Below are 19874 nucleotides of genomic sequence, written 5' to 3'. Positions count from 1 at the left end.
TGTGAAATTTTAGTTTGCGAGCTGAACATCATCTGCGCCATCTTGTCCATTCCTCACTCGCGTACAAATATGCATGCACGGCAGCCATTTTAGGTACCATGGTCTCCCTGTTCCCGATCAATCGCCAGCGCGCTCCACTGACCCTGCGAGCATCCCCCGTGCACCCTGGCTGCCCCCGCTCTCACATGCACAAGTCATAAACCCTCTCCATCCGCGTGACTCTGCCCCCTGGGAGTCACACCCCGCGCCTGACCAACACCTCCTTTCCTTTCATGAATACCCCTCTTTTGATAAACCCTTCCTCTACGCTCGACTGTCCACGCAGACCATTCCTTTTATGAATGCCTCTCCTTTGATGACCCCTTCCTCTGAGCCAGATTGTCTGTACGGATCCCAGGCCATCACCTAGCCAGAGGATACAGATTTTTGACCTCCTACTGTATGGAGTCGCTCCTCTTCAAAAGAGCTACTATTGATCATGGCCTCCCCACCCCCTGAGGTCCGATCAGGCGCACACATTCTAAGAATCGGCGGAACGTCCAGCTGCGTGATAGCCCCCTCCTATTGTATGTGGGGTGGGGACCTCTACTGTAGATACGTGTGGGAATGTGCCTGAAACTAGGATTCCGGGGATGTCTTTTCATACTTCAAAGTGTCTTTGTTGCAATAAAGAATGCTCACATGTCATAACCTAGGGTATAAGAGGCCAGGCCTCAGAGAGGCTGTTAGAGCACCTCGAGAAGATACCCTGTTGTCTGATTTGATGTGTTCTACTCCGTCGGAATAAAACTTCTGTTTCCTGCCTTCCAGTCTCCAGCGCCTGCCTCTTTGTTTGGTAACTTGAGTGGTAATAGGGGCGGTTAACGCCGGGGAACTTTGAAAAAGGTAATCGGCCCTACCTTTTCCACAATTGGCGTCCCAAACGTGGGGCCCATCAGTGACTCGTGGATCCAGTGGGAGAGGTCCTGACGACAGAGTGAACGACTGCAACGATCGGGAGAGCTCCAGTCCGATAGACCCTCGTCTGACAGCCGATCATCCGAACTTCACTGGTTCCGAACAGACCTCTCTCGAGTGATCTACGGTCCTGACAGGGAACCATCAGGAGTGCCGCGAAGATCATGAAGAATAGAGGACGATCGGGCGCTGGATTCGGAAGACAAGAAACTGTCCATGCGGTCCGGGTAAGGTAGTGTAACGTGACAAAATTGCGAAAAGATTGTTTGATTTGGATAATACTAGTATTGAATTGTTGGTTCTTTTGGAGATTCACTGTCTGCAAACGGAGAAACAGGCTCTCTCTTTGCAAGCAGTGAAGGATAGGTAACGCAGACTTTTGTCCCCGTTGTAATCCGTCGTGCCTATCTTCCTCCCCCAGTGATTGATTGTTTGGCCCGAACTGTTGTTCGCGGATTGTTTTCTGGAGATTCTCTGTCTGCAAACAGGGAAGAACAGGTTCTCTCTTTGCAGGTAGTGAAGGGGTAGGAAACGCAGACTTTTGTCCCCGTTGTAACCCGTCGTGCCTACTTATTCTCCCCATTGATTGTTTGATTGACCGAACATAGACTGTTCGATATTGGTTCTTTTGAGGTATTCATCGCCTGCAAACAACGAAGAATAGAAATATTCTGTCTAGTCTTTGCACGCAGTGATAAGATAGGTAGTGCAGACTTTTGTCCCCGTTGTAATCCGTCATGCCTATCTTCTCCCCACTGATTGGTAGCCTGTTTAGCCCGGACCGCTTATTAGAGATGAACCATCCAGCTCCACTGGAAGGCACCCCTAATAAGGACATGTTCACTAAGCATGGACTAGTCGCTGTAGCTTATAGTAAGTTATGGCATAAATATACAAAGAAGGACCCCGAAAGTCAGTGGCCACTGATGGGTTCCTTTGATAATCATAAAATAGAAACATTAGAAGCAGCTCTTCGGAAAAATAAGACAACGCCCACCATGCTCGATAGTGTCGGCATGTGGCGCAAAGAAGCAGAGCAACAAAAGAAAAGAGAAGCAAAAGTAGGGAAAGAGTTACGAAAGGCAGCCCACCTGGCCGCTAAGAAACTAGAAGAAGAAATAAAAGAAAGAGGAAGCTAGACAAAAGCAGGAACCAGGGTCGGCAGGCCAATGCCCTGTTAGGACCCCCTCTACTACGTTCTACCCTGAGCTGCCCTTCAAACAACGGGTGAACGATGAGTTACTGCTAGGTCCTGCGATCATCTACATGCCCCCTCCATATGCCCCCTGCCAACCTCTAGTACAGCACCTGCCAGCTCTGAGTGCGAACGAGAGTGACCTTAGCGCTAGTGCCCCAGCCCTCACGGCCTCCGCACCGGCCGCATTAGTAACAACATCAGATGAACTCGAAGCTAGCAAACAACAACCAGCCAGACCAAATAGGTTGAGCAAAGACAAGCGGGATGGGATTGACAAGATAGCAAAGACACTGGTAGAACGGAAAGAGAGTGAAGAATACACGATGAATATGCACAATTCACATGCCGGTAGCCACAGACGGCATTTCATTCTACGATTCAGCTACCACACCCTGAACGCATATGAGGATAGGTATCAGAATCAGGGTCCTGCTAAACTGACAACTTTATATAGGAAGGTCGATGTTGGAGATGGGACTGAGCACGATGTGGCGGACCTCTTCATGCAAACGCTTGAGGTCTTCCGCCATCTCACGGAACAGAAACCAGAAGTTAAGATTACAGTCCCTGAAACGACTGGGTCCTCATCAGAAGTAGCCAACACTATGATGCCTATCAGAGAAGCCGCCCCCTACTGGGTTCCCCCACGAGGTCAGGGGACAAACGACGATATCAACCAAGCAAATGCAAAGGGGAGGGTTGTGTACAATTGGGTTTATCAACCATGGGATTGACAGGATATTTTAACTTTTAGGCAAACCCTGCCCGATTTTAAGAAAGAACCTGACAGCATTTTATGCCGAATTAGGCACAGCCTTGGGTTCAACGATAATGACTCTAGCGGACATTGACTTGTTTTTCGGGTTATGTCTGCCGGCTGACGTGTGGAAGCAAATCCGGAAAGCCGACCACACACATCTGTTCGGACATACCTGGAATCAACTCAGTGAACTAGATAGACAGCGAGAGCCCGGAAAGAAATCGGTAAAGGACATACTGGAACTCCCGGACAAAATAGTTCAGAAACTAAAGACATTGATCCCAGAGAAAAAGGTAGATTGGTCGATAGTCACGGCTTGTCGTCAGAAACCCCAGGAAGACGTATCAGAATACTTCTCCCGATTTGAGACGGTGTTCTCTGACTACAGTGGCCAAGACATGACCACCGCAACCGGACAACACCTATTCGTGCAAAACTATGTAAAGGGTCTATCGCAAGAGGTCTCCCAAAAGTTACAAACGAGCGAGAGTAGTTGGGGGGGCCTCCAAACCCGCAGCTATCCTTCAAATGGCTCAGTACTACGAACACCAAAAGAATGAGAATTATAGGGCAACCGAGAGAAAGAAGAAAGACTTGAAAGAAAGGGTGATGATAGCCCAGATACAAGGGGTGGCGGTCGGGAAAGAACCCCACAGGGGGAGCTACCAATCAACCGCCCCTAGAAATCCACCCCCAAAGGACCGCACACCCACTCCCTACTCTGGACGTAGGGACATAGAGGATAATCAGTGTGCATTTTGCAGAGGATTCGGGCATTGGAAGTCTCAATGTCCGGTTCTTCTGGAACTAATTAAAAATAAAGAGACGAGGGATATGACGAATGGCCCCAGGACTAGAGGGCAGGGACGGGGGCACACAAACGACACAAACAACGACAGACCAGGTAGATCGAACACGTTTGACCACCCCCGACAGAACCAGTATCAACTGTCTGACTGTGAGAGCACCCCCGACTTTGCATAGGACTGCCAGGGGCAAGGGAGGGATCCAGTCGAGCTCTGTGTTGACCAGCAAGGTCCTTACGTCACCGCTAAGGTCCTGGGTACAAAGTCTCCATTCTTGGTGGACACTGGGGCGACACGTAGTGTGTTATCAAAACGACTGATTCCAAGGGCACCCTTGTCTGGCTCACACATTACATCGATAGGTTTCGATGGAACGCCCTCCACTAATCCCCTGTCTGTACCTATCTCCTTCGACCTAGGAGACAACCCAACTGACACAACATTTCTGCTCTCCCTCAACTCCCCTGATGCTATTATGGGTATTGATTTACTAAAACATTTCCTAGCTACCATTAGGTGTTCCCCAGATGGAGTCCGAGTCATCCTGTACGACAACCCGAGCATGTCCAGATCCTACCCCGCACGACATATGTACTCTATAACTGATGCTGACCTGTCCTTGCTCGACACCCTGCCCCCGTACCTATGGGCCAAAAACGACTCAGACGTAGGGCGAATGATGATTGACCCTGTGCACATAACTGTTCGATAAGACGCAATGCTCCCGAAACTCCCACAGTACCGGATATCACCCGAAGGTGAGAAGGCATTGGTAGCGATTATTCAGACCCTGGTAGATGCAGGAGTGGTAGAGGAAGTAGTTAGCAATGTCTGTAACAGCCCTATCCTACCCATTGTTAAGAAACAAGGCGAGGGAGATGAGAAGGCGTACCGCTTCATCATCGACCTGCGAGAGGTTAACAAAGTGGTTGTGCCTCAGTATCCCGTAGTCTCAGATATCACCACCATTCTGACCCTCATCCCGTCCACTGCCACCACCTTCACTGTTATTGACCTTAAGAATGCATTTTTCTCTATCCCCATCCACCCAGACAGCCGTTATCTCTTCGGCTTCACCCTAAAAGCCTGTTTGTACCGATTTTGTAGAGCTCCCCAGGGCTACACTGAAAGTCCCAGCATTTACAGCCAGGCCCTCAAAAGACAGCTGGACGCCGTCCAGCTACCAGATGGAGTGGTGTTGATCCAATATGTCGATGATATCCTTTTGGCGGCCGACACCACTCCACTTGCGATCACGGCCACTGTCCAACTCTTGCACTTTCTTGCGGAAAATGGCCACAAAGTCTCCAAAAAGAAATTGCAGTTCTGCCAGCCTCAAGTGACATACCTAGGCCATCTCCTGTCCAAAGAAGGGAGGAAACTTACGCCCGACTGAATCCAAACCATCCTAGACACCCCTGTCCCGAAAACACAGAAGTAAGTCCGTTCTTTGGTGGGTCTTACCTCTTTCTGCCGACAATGGTTACCAAATTTCAGTCTCATTATAAAACCCCTACTTTCCCTGCTGGCCAAAGATGTCCCCTTCCCGCTCCCTTGGACCCCCGAATGTCAAGCGTCCTTTAAAGAGTTGCGAGATGCCCTTTGTTCAGAACCTGTCCTGGGAACACCAGATTACTCCAAACCCTTCTCCCTCTTCACTCACGAAAGGGAGGGATGCGCGTTGTCTGTTCTAACTCAGCCCATCGGCCCTAAACAACGCCCTTGTGCCTACTTCTCTGCCACTCTTGACCCTGTCGCCAGAGCTTTGCCTGCCTGCCTTCGAGCAGTAGCCGCCGCTGCTGTCTCTATCCGTCAGAGCGAGGGAATCGTACTTTCGAACTCCCTCACTGCTGGTACCCCATGCGGTCGACACCCTTTTGAACCAGACCAAGACTCAACACCTGACTAGCGCACGACTGACTGGGTACGAATTGACACTACTTGCACCCCACATCACTCTGAAGAGATGCACGACTTTGAATCCTGCCACACTGTTGCCCTTGCCCAAAAATGACCCCGGCGTGCCCCCTACACACGACTGTGTGACCCGCACGGACGAACAGACTAGGAGTAGAGTTGACCTCCGAGACACTGCTTTTACAGACCCTGATGGAGAGCTATGGGTAGACGGCTCTTGCATCAAACTCCCAGACGGCACCACTTCAGCTGCCTATGCGGTAACGACAGCCCAAACAGTAGTTGAGACAGCCCGCATCACACAACGATCCGCACAGGCGGCAGAGCTAATTGCCCTCACACGAGCATGTATCATAGCGGCAGGGACCACGGCGAACATTTACACGGACAGCCAGTATGCCTTCGGGGTGGTTCATCATTTTGGGCTCTTGTGGAGGGAAAGGGGATTCCTGACGTCCCACGGCACGCCCATCCTCCACGGAGATCTAGTCTCCGCCCTGATTGAAGCAGTTCTCCTCCCCAAACGATTAGCAGTGATCAAATGTCAGACACACAAGAAGGTGACGGACTTAGTCGGACAGGGAAACGCGCTGGCCGACATCACTGCCTGAACCACTGCTGAGAATAGGACGATGACACGCATGTACGTGACCAGGTCACAAGCAGAAAAATGGACTGACGCTAGGGAGACGATTAGGGACATCCAGTCGGCCAGCACCCCTCACGAACTGACAGAGTGGGCACGGGCGGGTTTAAAGGACGATGAAGGCTGCTGGCGGACAAAAGATGCAAACAAATGGTTGCTGCCTGACTCGTACCTGATTCCCATACTGACTATGGCACACTCTCCCGCACACATAGGATCTGCCCCCATGATCGAACTCATTTCCAAAGTCTGGCACAACGACAAGATCCCCGACTCAGCCAAACGCCTGGTCCAGCAATGCATTATCTGCCTGCAACACAACCCTGGGAAAGGAACTGTGGTACCTCGGGGAGGGTTTGGGGTCCCCGACCACCCCTTTGAGGTTCTCCAGATGGATTACATCCAGCTAGAAAGATGCCAAAGCCTGAAATATGTATTAGTCATCGTATGTGCCTTTAGCAAATGGGTAGAAGCCTATCCAACCCGTGATAACACTGCCATGACTACTGCCAAAGTACTACTGAGAGTTTTTCCCTCGCTACGGTCTTTGTTGAATTTTATGGAGCGACAACGGCCCCCACTTCATAGGGTTGGGTGTAAAACAGAGGTTTCATGCAGTCTTCCACCCCCAATCCGCTGGCTTAGTTGAGCGACACAACGCCACACTGAAACTAAAACGGTCAAAGATAGTGGCCACCACAGGACTTAAGTGGCCAGATGCCCTCCCACTGGCGTTGCTATCAATGCGCTCCACTCCCACTAAGCACCATTTGACCCCCTACGGGGTTGTATTCGGGCGACCGATGAACCTCTGGACTGCCCCCAAACCGACCTCCATTCACGACGTCCCGGACGTCCTACTGTCTGACTACTTGTACAAATTAACTAAAACGTTGTCTGTCATTCATCAGCAGGTGCAGCAGGCCATCCCCGATGCTTCCAGGGGTCCGGGTCACGACATCCAACCGGGAGATTATGTGCTAGTCCGGAATTTTCAACGGACGAAGAGCCTGGAACCCCGGTGGACGGGCCCCTGGCAAGTACTGATCACCACCCGGACGGCCCTTCGAGTGGAGGGGAAACTGCACTGGCTGCATGCACACCACTGTAAGAAGGTCTCCTAGACCCTGGCCACAACAGAAAACGTCGACACCCAGGAAGAGCTCCTGAACAAAGATCGGCCATCACTGAACTGTTATCCTGATACCGAGGCACTCGAACTTGCGAAATTCTCTGATCCCACTGTGCCTTCCAGGGAAGGGTATTTCCTGCGCCGAAAGGAGGGAGCTTCGGCTAAGTAGACCACGGACTAAGTTAAATCTCAGAACGGTGGCCTAAGCACAACCAAGGGTTACCCGGAGAGAAGCTAAACAAAGTCTGTGGTTCTGCCCACTACCGAGCACCTTTAAGATGATAGAAGCGCCAGATAAGATGATGGAAGCAACCGGAAATACCCACTACAGGAACCCAAAGACTGACAGTATGCACAAATCAAAGACAATCGCCTTCTTCATTTTCTTCCTCCTTTGCCTCCTCCTCATGACTTCCTTCTGGATCTTGGAGGAAAGCACGCCCGCTCATCAGATATTGCTGACCACTGCACAGCCAACCACCATGAAAGAGCATCACCAGATCTCCCTTTCGCCTCCGCTCCGAGAAAGTCGTAAGGAGTTCTGGAACATTTCCTTTGTGCAACTGTTGCACCAGCACAACCTTGCTGCCAACGCCACCAACTGCTGGATCTGCGGGTTGCTCCCGCATGCCACCGGACACTCCATCCCCTTCATCCCTTCTCCTTTCTCAGTTCATGGCTCCTGCCTTGCCTGGTTGATCCTCTTGCAAGAAAGCCACAAGGACAACGCCACTTCTGGTCAAACAGTGTCTCACTTCTACTATGGGTTCTGGCTGAACAAAACCGGAAGGACTTCTGCTCCCTTTTGTCCTTTGACCTCTGGTTCCGCCTTCCATATGGACATCCCTGCCAAAGAACGGGTTGAAATGCAGGTGCTCCATAATCCAGCTAGACCCACCTCCTACCTACGGAAACGAACCGCTGCCACTCTGACTGTGGCTCTGTCTGTTATCAATGTCACGGGCCTTGTGTGCATCGAAGGCCTGGGAACGTAGCTGGTGGGTCGCAGTTCCTGCCACATCACCAGGTCATTGGACTCAATTGATCCCCCACCTCCTTTGTTGCTTCTCCGAATATGTACTTTGTTTGTGGCACCCAAGCTTACACTTGGCTCCCGAAAGGTTGGGGGGGGGGGGGGGGGTACTTGCTACATCGCCTTCATTTTCCCCCCAATGTATGTGGCCCCAGCCAACCATCACTGGCAGAAGCGCGCAGGAGACATTGGACAAGCTGACTCCACCGGAGCGCAGTTCCTGGATGCGGTGAAGGGACTTGTTCCTCTGTGGGGCCCAATGGTAAACAGCCGCGCCATCCGACACCTGACCCAGGCAGTAGAAACGACCATCAACATCACGGCTGGCATCCTCGCTAACAACACGGCTGAGCTTCAGGCAGTCCGCCTGGTGGCTCTTCAAAACCGCCTTGTTCTGGATGTAGTTCTAGCCGACCGTGGGGGGGCATGCCGCATCATCGGATCCAGCTGTTGCACCTACGTACCAGATAACTCGCCCTCAGTCTACAAAGCAATTGAGCACCTCCACAGACTTTCCTCAGAGGTTCACCAAGAGCAAGAAGGATGGTCAATTGGAAGCTGGTTTTGGGATACTTTGAAGGACTGGGGATGGAGGTTGTTTACATTTATATTGATACCAGTCGTGATACTGTGTGGGTGTTGCCTAGGTATTCAATGCTTGCCACCTTGTGTTCACTAATTTCTAACTGCATGTGCCCTAAGACTTTGGACTTCGGAACTGAGCACATGAGTCCCCTTTGAGGTAGAAATACGTGGCCTTATGGGGATAGATCCGAATTGACAAGTTGGCGAGACATGTTAAAAGGGAGGACTGTGAAATTTTAGTTTGCGAACTGAACATCATCTGCGCCATCTTGTCCATTCCTCAGACTCGCGTACAAATATGCATGCACGGCAGCCATTTTAGGTACCATGGTCTCCCTGTTCCCTGATCAATCGCCAGTGCGCTCCACTGACCCTGCGAGCATCCCCCGTGCACCCTGGCTGCCCCCGCTCTCACATGCACAAGTCATAAACCCTCTCCATCCGCGTGACTCTGCCCCTGGGAGTCACACCCCGCGCCTGACCAACACCTCCTTTCCTTTCATGAATACCCCTCTTTTGATAAACCCTTCCTCTACGCTCGATTGTCCATGCAGACCATTCCTTTTATGAATGCCTCTCCTTTGATGACCCCTTCCTCTGAGCCCCATTGTCTGTACGGATCCCAGGCCATCACCTAGCCAGAGGATACAGTTTATTGCCCCCCTACTGTATGGAGTCGCTCCTCTTCAAAAGAGCTACTATTGATCATGGCCTCCCCACCCCCTGAGATCCGATCAGGCGCACACATTCTAAGAATCGGCGGAACGTCCAGCTGCCAGATAGACCCCTCCTATTGTATGTGGGGTGGGGACCTCTACTGTAGATACGTGTGGGAATGTGCCTGAAACGGGGATTCCGGGGATGTTTTTTCATACTTCAAAGTGTCTTTGTTGCAATAAAGAATGCTCGCATGTCATAACCTAGGGTATAAGAGGCCAGGCCTCAGAGAGGCTGTTAGAGCACCTCGAGGATACCCTTTTGTCTGATTTGATGTGTTCTGCTCCGTCGGAATAAAACTTCTGTTTCCTGCCTTCCAGTCTCCAGCGCCTGCCTTTTTGTTTGGTAACTTGAGTGGTAATAGAGGCGGTTAACGCCGGGCAACTTTGAAAAAGGTCATCGGCACTACCTTTTCCACACAACAGGAAAGGGCATTTTGAAAGAGCTTGCAAAGATAATCCAAAAGTTAAAAATGTGAATCTGGTGAGCAATAGTGATGAGTGTGAAGAAGGGTATGTGTTATGCGTTTGTAATATTGATGTAGATGCTGTTAAGAGAAATGATTTACCAAAATGTGTAATTGATCTAAAGTATTTACAGATTCTTGTTCTCAATTTACTTTCATCAATTTAAAGACATACAAGGAAATATCTGGGAAAAGAGGCATAAGGTTGATAGAACCTGATGTTTGCCCAATAGGCTACAATGGTGAGAGAATACCACTAGAAGGAATGTTCATAGGGAAAATATCCTTCAAAGGAAAAAGCACGTTAGGTAAAGTCCTTGTGGTGATAGATGGTCTAAACTTACTGGGATGGACTCAACAAAAAGAGTTAAGGATGATCCTAGATGCTACTAGTGGAGAACCGGTCATGATATCAAGTAAAAGGGAGTGTGGTGATGAGGTAATTGAAGGAGGAGAAAAGACGTGCCATGAAAATTCAATTGGGGAAAAGGAAAACTCTGAAGGAATTCAAAGAGAGTATGTAAGGCAGGAAGATATGGAACCTGCAGGGAACTCAAGTGGAGTTGTACCCATAGTAATAAGAGCTGAAGAGGGCACCAACAAAAAGGTGCTAACAAGTGAGGAAAGAAAGCAGAAAACTATGAGTGTCCTTCCTCGAGGCCAGTGGGACATTGATGGGAACATGGTCAAGGCTATGGATATTAGCACCAGGAGGGAAGGGACCTAGAGGTAGTGGAGGAAGATGAGGAAATGGTTGTAGATTCTAGGTTCATAATCTAACTAGGAGAGCAGGAGGAAGAGATTAAGGAGGGAGGAAACAAACTAAGCATCCAGGGAAGAAACTGGGATAGAGACTGTACCACATGAGATCAGGAGAATAAGTGTAGTGACTAAAACCCAGGTTGGTCAAGTAGGTTGTAATTTAATGATAAACTGAAAGTATTCTAGACAGTGCAAGAGTACTGAGAGTGAATCGACTGCTGTAAGCAAAGAAGTCGGTATATTGGCAGCTGAGGTACTTACCTCTTGGCGAGAAATATGTAAGGAGCAGAGTAAGACCTTGGGAGGCCAAAGGTGGAAGCAACGTGTAACGAGCCCCTGAAGGGGGGTTCTCATTCCTGCGGAGTGGGGGAAAAGTGCGTAGAAAAGGAGACTATCAACTTAGTAACAGTGGGTGGTCTAGAAAGGTTAAGAAATGAAGTAGCATCTCTAACATTGGTGTTGGAAAATGAGATTCGAATTGTCCTACCATAAAGGAGGAAGGGACATAATAAGGGAGTTACATTTCTACAAAGTCATACATTATGTCGCACAAAATTGAATAGAATATTTGAGAAAGGAAATCAGATGATTGTAGAGACTTCACAATTGGTTAGTAACTCTATGGTCACGTGAAGAAAGCACTTGAGTAGACATATTGGGTTGATCTAACCATATCAGCTGATGAGCTCAGGCCATCTATGGGTGCATCTGGAAAAACAAATAAGCCAGGCACTAATATAGGAATATTAAGACTTGAGGAGAAAGTGGAGAAGGAGTACTTGGTAAGGTACCAGGAAGATTAAGGAATGTCAGGTGGGGTATCTAGTTGCCACCCTAACTAGTACCGTGGAAGGGACCGGGGAGCAGGCATACAAGCAAAAGTTGGTTACCTATTTCTGTGTCACCCGTGATGTTAAAATGTTGTCTATGACCAAACTTTCATCTCGCGCCGCTACCCTGTTGAGCTGTTCTATTACGGGGTAGGAGATGTGTTGTATTTAGCCATAAAGTAAAGTTGGTACAGTCCGATTCCCCTCTAGTTCTGTCCCAGTTGGGCTGACCCATCCCTACATGTCAACGTTCTAAGGCACACTCCTGTCAGTACTTGACTGGCAGGGTTATGGATGTCGTGTTTTATGTTATCACTGAATAAAGGACTTCAAGTTAAAAGGCGTTAGTCTTTATTACAATAGCATGCCTTCGAGTTAAAGCTTAGAAATTCAATAGAATCCGCCACAGAATACCACCACCTTTTTACCTTCCCGGTCTGGTTGCTTGCCTGAAATATTATATTGGTGACATTATGAAGGTGTAACATTCCCAAATGGATCTTTGCTCAAAGTTAAGATTTTGATTTGATAGCTTAATTCTTCAACTCTGATGACCTGTCTGTGACCTTCATTAATAAAAGTGTAATATGGGCTTTCATCTAAGTTATTTGTCAGTGCTACAGCCGACGTTAATAGCTGCCTAAAATTCGAGTGCGTATACAGTGTTTTAGTAGATCTGTTGAGAATGAATAATCAATCATTTTCTTCCCTCAGATCACTACAGAAGATATTAAAGCATTTGAAGAAGAGTACATTGGCTCAGAAGAGGAGCTGGCTGATGTTAAAGAAGCTTATGTGGACTTTGAGGGAGATATGGACCGCATTATGGAGTCTGTGCTCTGTGTTACCTATAAAGATGAGCCTAGGATAAGGAAGATAATACAAGCAGCCATTGATTCTGGAGAGGTTTCTGCCTACGATACCTTTGTAAAGGAGCCTAAGAAAAAACGCACGGACCGTAAAAAAAGGGTAGGATTTATTTAGATAACAAGATAACTTTTATTTTTGAATTATTTTCCAACAAGAAGAGGGCTTGAAGACCAATGGTAAATGAGTAAGTCAATTTCTTATTTTAAACTGGCATTCTCAAAAGCCAGAGTTTGACTCCAACCTACACCCACCTTCACTCAAATCTTTCAGAGATCGGTGTTACATTTTACACGTCAGTGCTAACCGACATTTCGCCAGTTTTGCATGACATTTCCTCATTTGGGATATATTTCTTTGTGGTGGTACATGTTTGCAATATCAATTCTGATCTGATCTGTAATGATGTACTGGCAATCACTTGCAGACAAGATGTGTCAAATGGGCTTATTTTTTTGTTTTTATATTCACATCCTTCATGTTGAGTAATTCTTCGACCTAATTTACCATTGTTTATCTTTAATGTATATTTGCAGGCCCTAGCAGAAGCAGCAGAAGCTGAAGAGATGAAGAAGGAACTTGGTTTAGGCGAGGGTTTGGATGATTTGTCGGCATTAATTCAAGTAAGTTCAGAATATTTTTTTAAATCGTTGGGAAGGTTTCTGAGCTCAACATATATGTAGTGTAATATTGGACGATGAAATACCGGGAGCCGACGAGCCAATCTGCATGCACGCATTGTGCTTGTAGGTATCGTTATAGGTCTTCAAAGGGAGCATTCTCCCAACTCCTAGTGTCCCTCATGTGTACTGTAGGACCTGGGATTTTTCTTAACTTGATGGGTAGAGGAAATGGTTCTATTGCCCCCTGCTTCTTCAGAAGCATCCTGTTTACACTTGGCTGTCTAGGTTCCGCATTGATTTTTACTGAGGAAATCTCAAACATTTTTATTTTATTTATTAAAATGTGTATGTATTAGGCCCATAACTATACAGAGGGTAAAACCAGCTGTTATTGCCTGTGAGTGTGGGCACTAATGCTTAAGTAATTTGTTGAATTTAATGAATGTATAGTTAACTGCTTGTGAAGTTCTAAACTTACAGGTAGCATTAAAGATCTTTTTTCTTATTGTGTATGATATCTGTTGGGAGGGGTGTGGTTTGGATCCTAGTTGTTCCATCACCAAAAACGGACTGGATTACGTTGTTAGTGTGATTATTATTTTTTTTTTTGCAAGGATATAGAGTGCAGAACCCTGCTTTACCTCGGTTTGCTGTCTCGAGTAACTCAAAAACAGACTCTAACCATAACTGCCGTCTTGTTTAGTGGTAGATGGTGAAAAGGCTAAATAGTTGTCCGCCGTTAGTTCAGTTAATGCATAGTCTGTCCATGTAATCCAGAGGAGAGAGCACAGCCTGCATGAAATGTTACTACTCTTTCTTTTCCAGATTTCATTTTATTGAAGTTGCATTTATGAAGCACTTCATTCACCTGATTGGAGTGAAGGTAGATAATGAAGCATTATAGAAACTATCTACGTTTCAGCAGGAGAATGAAAAATGTCCTAGCTAATGGAACGTTTCAGTTCCATTAAGGACTCTGAGGCGAGGATTATGCTCCTCTTTCTCCACTTTAATTTAACAGCCATTTTAACAGTAAATCTATCCACGTTTCCCAGAACCCCAGGGAATTTTTTTAAAACGCAGTCCAAGTTCCATTAGGGCCCAGAATCCACCATGTAGCCCCTCCTCTGTGTCCTGGTTCTCCTCGTTCGTCACACCATTAGTATTTTTCCTACCCCCTTGCTTTCCAGTATCTCCTCCTGGAACCAAAAAAGTTAAATCGGTACTATAAATGGACTTGAAGAGAATTGAGTACATTCAAGTATATCAACATTTCTCAACCGAGAACATCTACTATTTATTCAGACATAGACCTTTCTAAACGGAGAAAACCTTCTATTTACCCAAGCATCTGGAGTTTGGAGCACATGTGTAAATATCCAAACAAACCAAATTACTTACTGTGAGAAAGTGGCTCTATATAAACTGGACAATAATGAAGTACAGTGTGTATAGAGTCCACAAACCCCAAAGGTATAACTGAGGTTAAAGTCAGGACTGACCTTACACTCAAGTGTTAGCTTGATTGAGCATCAAGGCAGTACCAGAGGGCAGTGCAAAGCATTTGTTGTACACACTCAGTCAGCAAAGGATTTCACACTCAAAGACTGAACTCCAGGCAATTGGTTTTTATATCCAAAGATATATAGTTTTATTTTTAGAACCAACAGGTATCTTCCATCTCTTCTTCAACAGCTACACTTATCAAACTCTCACTTTCTCTACACTCCCCTTGCCCAGCAAAGAAACGTAACTCTAGATCATTGCAAACATTTTTTACATCCAACACTGAACCATGCAAAAGAGCTGTATTAATTTCATTTAGACCTAATGCAGGACTTTTCAAGTAGTATAATCTAACTAACGTCCGCATTTCGGAATGATGTACTGCTAACATTCTTAAATGATTAAAACGACTTTGACATACTTTCCTAGAAAGACAAGCCAGAGAATGAACTTGCAACACTGTATTTTTTCTCACTTTGCAAGGATCCAGTCCTTGTACTATCTTGCTCTTCTGTTTCACAGTTTTTCTTTCCTATTCTCCTAAGACATTTAATCAAATAGCAATAAATTCCTGACGTATACTACTACAATCCCATGTAAATACTGGAGCCTGGGAACGTCTCCCTTGAACTTCCTCAGCTGTTACTACTTCAACATTTCTAGGAACAGTCTTCTTTTGTAATTGGACAACCATTTTTCAGTTTGTAATAACGACAACAGGTATCAACAGCATGCACTAATATATTTTGTTGGAAATAGCTTTCTTCATTAAAAAAAGGTTCCGTACTAGAAGTATGCTTCCAGTCCCCGGAAAATATTTAACAAAAATTCGTTCTATTTACAACTCTTTTTCTTTTATATTTGTCCTTCATAGACTACATTATTGTATTTAAAGTTTTCAATCTTTTTAAAATTAAGATGAACAATTATCTTTTCAATTCAAATGCTTTTTCAATGACACTTAGAATCTCCTTTTTTGTTTGTAAAATGCTGATCTTTTATATATTCCATTTTTTTAGTAAATTTTGGAGTACTCTACTTTTATAAATATCTTTTTCGAATTTCAGAAATTTGTTTTTCTCCTTCCAACAGAATTCTTTTTTCCATAATCCAATTTTCCAGTTTTTAGGTCGAGCTGGAGATTGCGTCCAGCTCGACAACTAAGTCTCCTGGGAATCTGAGACAGGGGTCGGGCACGCACGGCGATTGGTGTCTGTTCCTCTTAAGCTCCTTTTCAATTGAATCTATCAATGGTAAATAGTTATCCGCAATAATCTTATTCACATTAGCATTCACCCTTACACCCAGATACACCGCTGATTCCACATATCTTTGATCCAGCTTAGTGATGTTATTCGTGCATATGATCTGTGTTTTTTCCTCATTCAGGCAATACCCTGACCGTGCACCGAAGTCCTTAGCCAGCTGACCTATCTTGGCCATAGCTTGTTGGAGGGCCGTTGTTATAATTGCCAGATCAGCGTATGACAGGAGTTTGGTAGTATGGCCATTGAGTATCACTGGGATGATCTGTTCAGACATCAGAATTTTTTGTATAAGAGGATCGATATACAGCGAAAATAAAATCGGGGAGCAGGGGCATCCTTGCCGGGTCCCCCTTCTGATTATTATTTCATCAGAGTTTTGACCTATAACCATAACCCTAGCAACCGGGTCACCATACATCGCCTTGATTGCCCTCATGCTCATATTCCCAAAACTTCTTCCGACCAAGATCCCCCAAAGACATTCCCAGATCACACGGTCGAATGCTTTCTCAGCATCAAGAAGGATCATTGCCATATCTCCACCCGTGGCAGCATGGGCATCGAATAATGCTATAGCGCACCTTATGTGATCCGTAGTGCCTCGACCTGGCACAAACCCATGCTGCCACAGGGAGACCAATCGACCGATGACCCCCAGTCTTTTCACCCGGACCTTGGAATATAATTTTGTGTCCGCATTAATAAGGGAAATCTGACGATATGAGCCTGGGTTATTTTTAGGTTTACCTTTTTTATGAAATATGACAATGTTTGTCTCCTTCCAGGTATCGGGGATTAGACCTGAGCATACTATACCAATAAATAGATCCAGCAGGATTGGGGCAATTTCCTCCTCTAAGCACTTATATACTTCCAGGGGGATCCCATCAGGACCCGCAGCTTTACCAGCTGCTAGTTCCTGAAGCGCCATCTTTATCTCAGTCAGGTCACGTTCCAACATCTCCCTACTTCTTTCGTCTAGTTCTGGGCCGTCATCTTTGAGGACTGGACTTTGTACAGTCCCCCCCCACCCTCTTTATCATGTAGTTTTTGGTAGAAGGTCTGAAAAACTCAGTATTTCCTTAGGTTCAGTATATTCAGTCCCATTTTCCTGTATACTGGAGATCAAGTTTTTAGATCTCTCCTGCCTAGTCCGGAGTGCTAATGCTCTTCCTGCCTGTCCCCCCCCGTCTCGTATCGCTTTGCCCTAAAGGACTGATACTCCCTAGACTCCTTCTGCGTCACTACCCCCTGGAGATCGGCTTTGATGGTGGCCATTCTGTTTAAACTTGCCTGACCATCAGCCCCCTGCCCTATCTCTTTAATATGTTGTGCTTCTACTATTCCTAGCTCCCCAATCAGAGTTTCAACCTTCATCCTATCCTCCTTCCTCAATCTGGCTGAGCAGCCTATTGTCTCATCCCTCAGACGCCTAAAAGTATCCCAAACTACATTGCGAGAAGCACTATACCGATTAATCTCATAGAATTCCCTAGTCCATTGTCTTATGTCTCACAAACCTATCATCTGCGAGAAGCTTTCTCTCAAATGACCAGTTTGTTTGCCGCCTTTTAACATTATCTACCACACATGTTGGGATCAGTGGGTTGTGGTCAGAGATGTACTTGGGTAATTTCATGATGTTAACTTTACAAAGCTTATCTGAGGAGAGCAGGAAATAGTCCAATTTGGAGTATTTCCGATGCGGGAAAGAGAAATAGGTAAAGCCCGGTTCGGTAGGTTTTTTCACATTCCAAACATCCTCAAGCCTATGCTATCTCATGAGTGAGGTCGGGGCCCTAAACACTTTTGGCTTACATCCTGAATAACTACCTGACCTATTCCAATCAGCCGAAATATTCATATCCCCACACATTATGATCGGTGTCTGCCAACTCTTCCTCTAGGATATCAAACACTTCCGGGTCATCATAATTTGACCCATACACTGTACACAGCAGATATCCAAGGGTCAAACCGGCTATTGCCCATCTTCCTGAGCTATTCGCCTTCCCTCTCTTTGCCCCACCTAGACTGTTTGGCAAGAATAGCCACCCCCTGACCGTTTAAGTTTGTGATGAGCTGGCCAATATCATATATATATATATATATATAATTTTTTTTTTTTTTTTTTAAATCTTTTTATTGAAACATAACAGCTCCATCGAGAGACGCATCAAATCGGCAGCGGAAGTGCTTTGGCAGGATCACAGTATATGAATACAGAAATGAAAAGTCCCCTTCAACTTCCATGCTAATGGTTCATCCCATGCTCAGGCCCCAACGAAGTCTAATATTTACACCAAAACATCCATTGCCCCTAATATTTAATAGATTTTTCCTAGCCCATGGGTGGTGGGTTTCTTGCACACAAAGAATATCCAGATTATTATATCTGGCGAAATGACCCAATCTCTGACGCTTTCTCCAATCATTTAGCCCACCAACATTGATGGAGCAGATTTTAATGTGTGACATAAACTTGTATTATCTTTCCCTGATAGTATAGAGGACATAGTCTTGATTTATCGATTGTTGTTGTTGAAGTTCTCTGCCTGAAACCCGAAACCTCTTTGTACCAAAATATCTCATTTTTTGCTTCTTCCTCCATCCCCTCCCTCCCCCTCATTCCCACCATTCTCCCACCCACCTTCCCGCCACCCCCACCCACGCACCCACTCAAGTAAGGCGCTCAGACCTAGTCTGTGCACGCGATGGACAGGCGGTTAAAGCGATGGAGATAAAAGTGCTCAAAACTGTCCATAAGATCCATACCCTGGATATAAATAAACCGCCAATGAATACCTGAATGCCAAATGATAACCACATGCCACACTTCATGCAGCCATAATATCGTGCTGAAAAAATAATACATTTGGCCTGTTAGCAGGCTTATCAAGACTTATCAATATGCAATTACACATCCTGTTCAGAAAAAGTTATTTAGACAAGCTCATGCCCCTTGAGAGTTCAAATATTCTTTGGCTTTCACTTCAGACGTGAAATACAATGTTCTGCCAGCATTGATTATTTTCAGTTGTGCCGGGTTGATCAAGTAAGCCTGCATCTTTTTAGCTTGGAAAGGTAAAATCAACTGTCTCAACCTCCATCGCCTCCACTGTTATGACAGAAGTCGGGCCTGACAAACGATAGCCCTCCAACGGTCTTTCTTGAATCTGGTCTCGCTTTTTCCGATATCGCTTGTCTCAACAGAAAGTTGCCTAAGAATATCAGTATCGCTCTAGGCTTATCCCCTTCCTTTGGATGTTTATTTGGCTTGAACGGGGTGCGATGAGCCTGCTGTATTTCCTCTGCCCAGTTCCAACCTGGTAGATCTACAAATGCTTGCTCAAAGAGCTTAATGACAAATGCTCTTGCATCCGTCCCTTCAGCCCCCTCCTGTACCCCTAGCACCCAGAGGTTATTCAGTCTTTGTTGGTTCTCCAGGTCCTCCAGCTTCCATTGGATGTCCGTTTTTTGAGCGTTTTGGGCATCTACCTTGGTAGTGGCTGCCGCTGACTCTGCCAAACCTAGAGGAAAGAGTGGTCTCAACGGAGGCACTCTGTCACCTAAGTTGACACACACTTTGGACAGTTTCCTCACAGCACCTTGCATCTTTCTAACAGCGGCCTGTGCCTTACGACTTTCCTGACGAGTTTCTTCCCTGTGTGCAAGGATCTCCTTGTGGATCACCTCTAGGAGGGACATCTGTGCGGCTTCCCCATGTGGGCTCCCAAGTAATGGAGTAGCTGACGAATGATCCCAGCTAAGCTCCTGAATTTTAATCCCAGCAGGTGGTCT

General features: G+C 46.3%; 1 protein-coding gene across 1 annotated transcript in view; it reads left to right on the top strand.

Moving 5' to 3' along the window:
- The window catches only part of DNAJC9 (DnaJ heat shock protein family (Hsp40) member C9), a 54488-nt gene that overhangs the window by 21181 nt on the left and 13433 nt on the right, over window positions 1-19874 (top strand). The window contains exons 3-4 of the mRNA XM_086922294.1: window positions 12524-12778; window positions 13213-13299. Of these exons, the coding sequence (XP_086778420.1) occupies window positions 12524-12778; window positions 13213-13299 (342 nt within the window). The remainder of the gene's footprint in view (window positions 1-12523; window positions 12779-13212; window positions 13300-19874) is intronic.

Source organism: Lissotriton vulgaris, chromosome 5 (assembly GCF_964263255.1).
Source record: "Lissotriton vulgaris chromosome 5, aLisVul1.2, whole genome shotgun sequence".
Taxonomy (NCBI): Eukaryota; Metazoa; Chordata; class Amphibia; order Caudata; family Salamandridae; genus Lissotriton; species Lissotriton vulgaris.
This window is presented reverse-complemented; position numbering and strand designations above follow the sequence as displayed.